This window comes from Tarenaya hassleriana, unplaced genomic scaffold (assembly GCF_000463585.1).
Source record: "Tarenaya hassleriana unplaced genomic scaffold, ASM46358v1 Cleome21, whole genome shotgun sequence".
Taxonomy (NCBI): domain Eukaryota; kingdom Viridiplantae; phylum Streptophyta; class Magnoliopsida; order Brassicales; family Cleomaceae; genus Tarenaya; species Tarenaya hassleriana.
This window is the reverse complement of record NW_010965451.1, coordinates 2,106,350-2,110,178: the sequence shown is the minus strand read 5'-3', so window position 1 is coordinate 2,110,178 and position 3,829 is coordinate 2,106,350. Positions and strand designations below refer to the sequence as shown.

Sequence of the window (3,829 nt, the reverse complement as noted above, 5' to 3'; positions counted from 1 at the left end):
TTCGTACGGAGGCACTTTGAGTTTTGGGGGAAACACAAAAGCGCCTATGAGATGCCTAACACGGCTTAGGCAATCTTAACATGTCTAAATGAAATGCAACGTGTGTTACTACTCTCATCACCAAAAAAGGAAAAATCTTAAACAATTACCGATGTGCTCAGGGGGGAGCAAGCACTGCGAGTCGTTTTTTAAGAGAACAGCCTACCGTTTTCATTTCCTTCTTTATGGGCTTTTTTTTGTTCGTGGGCCTGGGCTCTCACTGTCCGCCCAAAAATTACAGTTGGATACTCGCCCACGCGCAGGAGGACCGCGTGAACGTCACCTCCCTAAAATCTCCGGACTACAGTCCAGGGAAGTCCAGGGAAATCGGCTGTTTTACGCAAAATCGGCAAATCAGGCGCGTGAGGTATGAAGTTTGTTTCATCGCTTCAAACACCTATCTCAACTTATTCGAAAAAATCGAGAATCTGTCAAATATAAATGATCCATTACGTAGTTGTTAAGATTTGATAGTAAAACTCGGAACTTAGGTTATTATTATTATTTTTTTCACATCAGAACTTACATAATTTAAGCCCCCCGGGGACAAAAACACACACACACACACACACAATAATCTCCGGTTCGTAATTAATACAAATTACAAATGCTCCTGTAAGGGGCAAGAAATATTCCAACAAATTAGTAAAGACATTTATTGCGAAGAACTCAGATATATTAAAATATAACTATAATATCTTCTGACACTTAGGGTATGGTATTTATTAACAACCATTGAAAAATATTTGTACCCAACTGTATGTGAGAGTTTAAAAAAATCAATCCGGGAAGTAAAAATGTAAATGGGCATGATTTTTCTAAAGATCAAATACTCTTTACATGCCGTTTCCCAAAGCCCCAAACTTTAATGCTGACTCTGAACTCTGAAGAACAGAGCCGTCATGAAGGCACGTGCAAGCGGATGACTTGCAAAGGGCCCCATATTACATGGAGCTCAAATTATTATTTTTATTTTTCCAAATTTATATTTTACAAAAATCAAATGCTAGATCTTTAATAAAAATAATTTCTCTGTAATAAATGTTTATTAATAAACATCGTTTCGGATTATATTCATAATAAATATAATATTTCTTTTTTTATTTCATTTTTTTGTTAACTGTATCATTTTTTACTATCATTTGTATTAAAATATGATTATTGTTAATTATAAAATTATATTAAGCATTACAAATTATAAATTTGAATTTGATAAAATTATATTAGAACGTATAGTATAGGAACTCGAAAATGTTTGAACGGCTCTTGCAGAAGAGTGATGTTTTGTTATAAGAGTGAAGTGACGGAGCCCTCCAGAAAGCCACATTCTGATAGTTCATCTCCGGATGCGTGCGTGTGAGAGAGCTATTCCCCCCTTCGATTGTTCTTTCCATTGAAACGGGTAAAATAAAGAACCAAAACCTTTTCTTTGCTAAACAAAACAGCTTCCGTCTGCATCAGCAACTCCCCAACTGTAATACAATGGGCCATTGTTGCGATTTACTAAGCCCTAGAGAGAGAGAGAGATCTCTGCTCTAAAAAGCCTCTACCCTATCGACATTTATCGTGTATCCGACTCCTAAATCTACAGAACTATAAATTATACATGGGCGAGGAAGAAGAGGGACAATCAAGAGCAGAAACATTGACAAATGCTATATAAAAAAAAAGGAAGAAGAAGACGAGACCTTAGTTTACATGTTAGCCCCTCTGTCATCTGTCAAAACTGCTCTTTACTTTGGAACAGATCCTTTTTTGGTTCCAAACATCATCAACCTGAAACACCATCTACCTCTTAGTTTAGTTGTGTTCATCCTAAAACCTCCAATAAATTGGTTCATACACTCCACTTTTTTTTTATCCTTTGATATACAGTCACAGATTAACAGAGGTTACCACAAGAACCGGGGATTATTATACACATATCCCAATCTCATTCCTAATTTAGTGTAAGGTAATATATTACTAACCTGCCGGGGGTTCTTCTCGATGATCCTTGGCTTCCTTGCTACTTTGTGGCTCCTTTGAACTCGGCTTCACGGTTCCTTGGTTCTGCAAAGGAACAAAGCATCTTCTCAGCATCACGATTCAAGGAAACTTTCTATGTGAAACCCTAATGATAATCCGTAAAAAAAAATAGTACATTCGACATGGACGCTTGCATAGGATGGAAACCTATGAACTGCTGATATGGATCCAGGAAACCATGTAAGGGCTGCTGCAGCGGCTGGTTTGGATGCACATGCTGTGGGTTCAATGCCGGGTCTGCCTGCTCGTTTTGGACCTGGACTCTAGATGGGTCATAGGCTTGAGTGTTTGGAACAGGGAAGGGAGGGGCTGGAAACGCTGGCCCACCCATATGAGCCATGGTTGGCATGGACGGAGTGGCAGCTAACATGTTTGGAAACGGCATGAATGGCCGATTCATGCCCATCTCCATGTTCATCCCCATCGCCATGTGCTGCATGTACTGCTGCATACCGGGATACATCATTGGCGTCATGCTATATCCCATGGACATCATCTGCGTAACATTGAATCAGGCCTAAATCTTGTCATAAATTGATGCCCTCCATAACGGTGAAATGCTGTTGTAACCATGGCAATGAATGTGGATGGATCATTCATTATGAATTTTATTTTGCAAGAAACGAGATGACTTGCAGACTCTCACAACAGGCATAAGAAATAACCAGTTAGTTCAATTCAACATCCAACACAAAGTACCAGTTTTCTTTCGAAGTAGATCCTAAAAGATTTGAATATTTCTCAATCGAAACTCTATCATAGTTGCCCTGAGAAGATGCATCTGTGAAGATCACATCTAAACCTGTCGTTTAGGAACCAAAACCTTAATTGTAGTGAGAAGGCTGAGTGATAATATGCAAAAGTGGCATCTTTTGTTGAGACAAGGCAAGAATGTTTCCAAGACACACCTGAATTTGCAGCTGAAGCGATTTTATATGCTCGATAGCTTCATCCAGCATTGAAGCTTTATCCGACTGAGAAACCCGAAAACAAATTCAATCAAAAGCATGCCTCCGGAATAACTTTACTTGAACGACAAGTCACTGAAATTCTCAAAGAAAGAAGAAACCTTGTTGCAGCGAGGTATAAGTTCTTGCAGAGTCCTCATCCTCTCGTTGATCCTATCCCTCCGTCTCTGTAACCACCAATCCAAAAGATTCAACCTTTTTCTTAAAAACAAAAAACATATTCAATCCGAATCAAATGGGAGGAAACTACTATACAATACCCGTTCGGAGAGATTATGAACTTCTGCAGCTCGAGACCTTTTCGTGGAAGTCGATCCTCGACCTTGTTTTGTTTCCTGTACGAAACACAGTGTGTTCATTTCGACAAGAAAACCAAAAGGAGCCACTTTTTTACTTTTATTTTTACTGATCCTACTCACGCCACCAGGTGGAGACTTAGCGCTAAAATGCGCCGAATCTTAGGGGGGAGTGTTCACGTTATCCTGCGCAACCATGGTGGTGCACGATAACCGAGTTCGAACCGGTCGAAAACGGAAGAATAACGACTCGGACCTGGACTCACCTCGCTGCGGCACTCGGTTTCGTCAATGTCTTCTCTCCCCTTCCGCTTCCGATCTCCGTCGATATCCGCTGTCTCAGCCTCCGGCGGTGAGAGAGCCTGCACCGCCTTTCCCTTCGAAGATGACGTCCCGCAATTCTCATATGCCGTTACAGCCCCGCTGCCGGATGCGGCGGAGCTAGCGCCGCCGTTAATCCTCCATCCGGTGTCGGCGCCGTCGGCTCCCCGCCCCCCC

At 41.1% G+C, this 3,829-nt stretch overlaps 1 protein-coding gene across 1 annotated transcript in view; it reads right to left on the bottom strand.

Moving 5' to 3' along the window:
• Positions 1-1,442: 1,442 nt before the first annotated feature.
• Positions 1,443-3,829, bottom strand: part of LOC104814712 (transcription factor PIF1) — a 3,733-nt gene continuing 1,346 nt past the window's right edge. The window contains exons 3-9 of the mRNA XM_019202590.1: positions 3,598-3,821; positions 3,296-3,370; positions 3,137-3,202; positions 2,976-3,041; positions 2,183-2,563; positions 2,010-2,091; positions 1,443-1,815 (exon numbers count right to left, since the gene is read on the bottom strand). Of these exons, the coding sequence (XP_019058135.1) occupies positions 1,811-1,815; positions 2,010-2,091; positions 2,183-2,563; positions 2,976-3,041; positions 3,137-3,202; positions 3,296-3,370; positions 3,598-3,821 (899 nt within the window). The 3' untranslated portion in view covers positions 1,443-1,810. The remainder of the gene's footprint in view (positions 1,816-2,009; positions 2,092-2,182; positions 2,564-2,975; positions 3,042-3,136; positions 3,203-3,295; positions 3,371-3,597; positions 3,822-3,829) is intronic.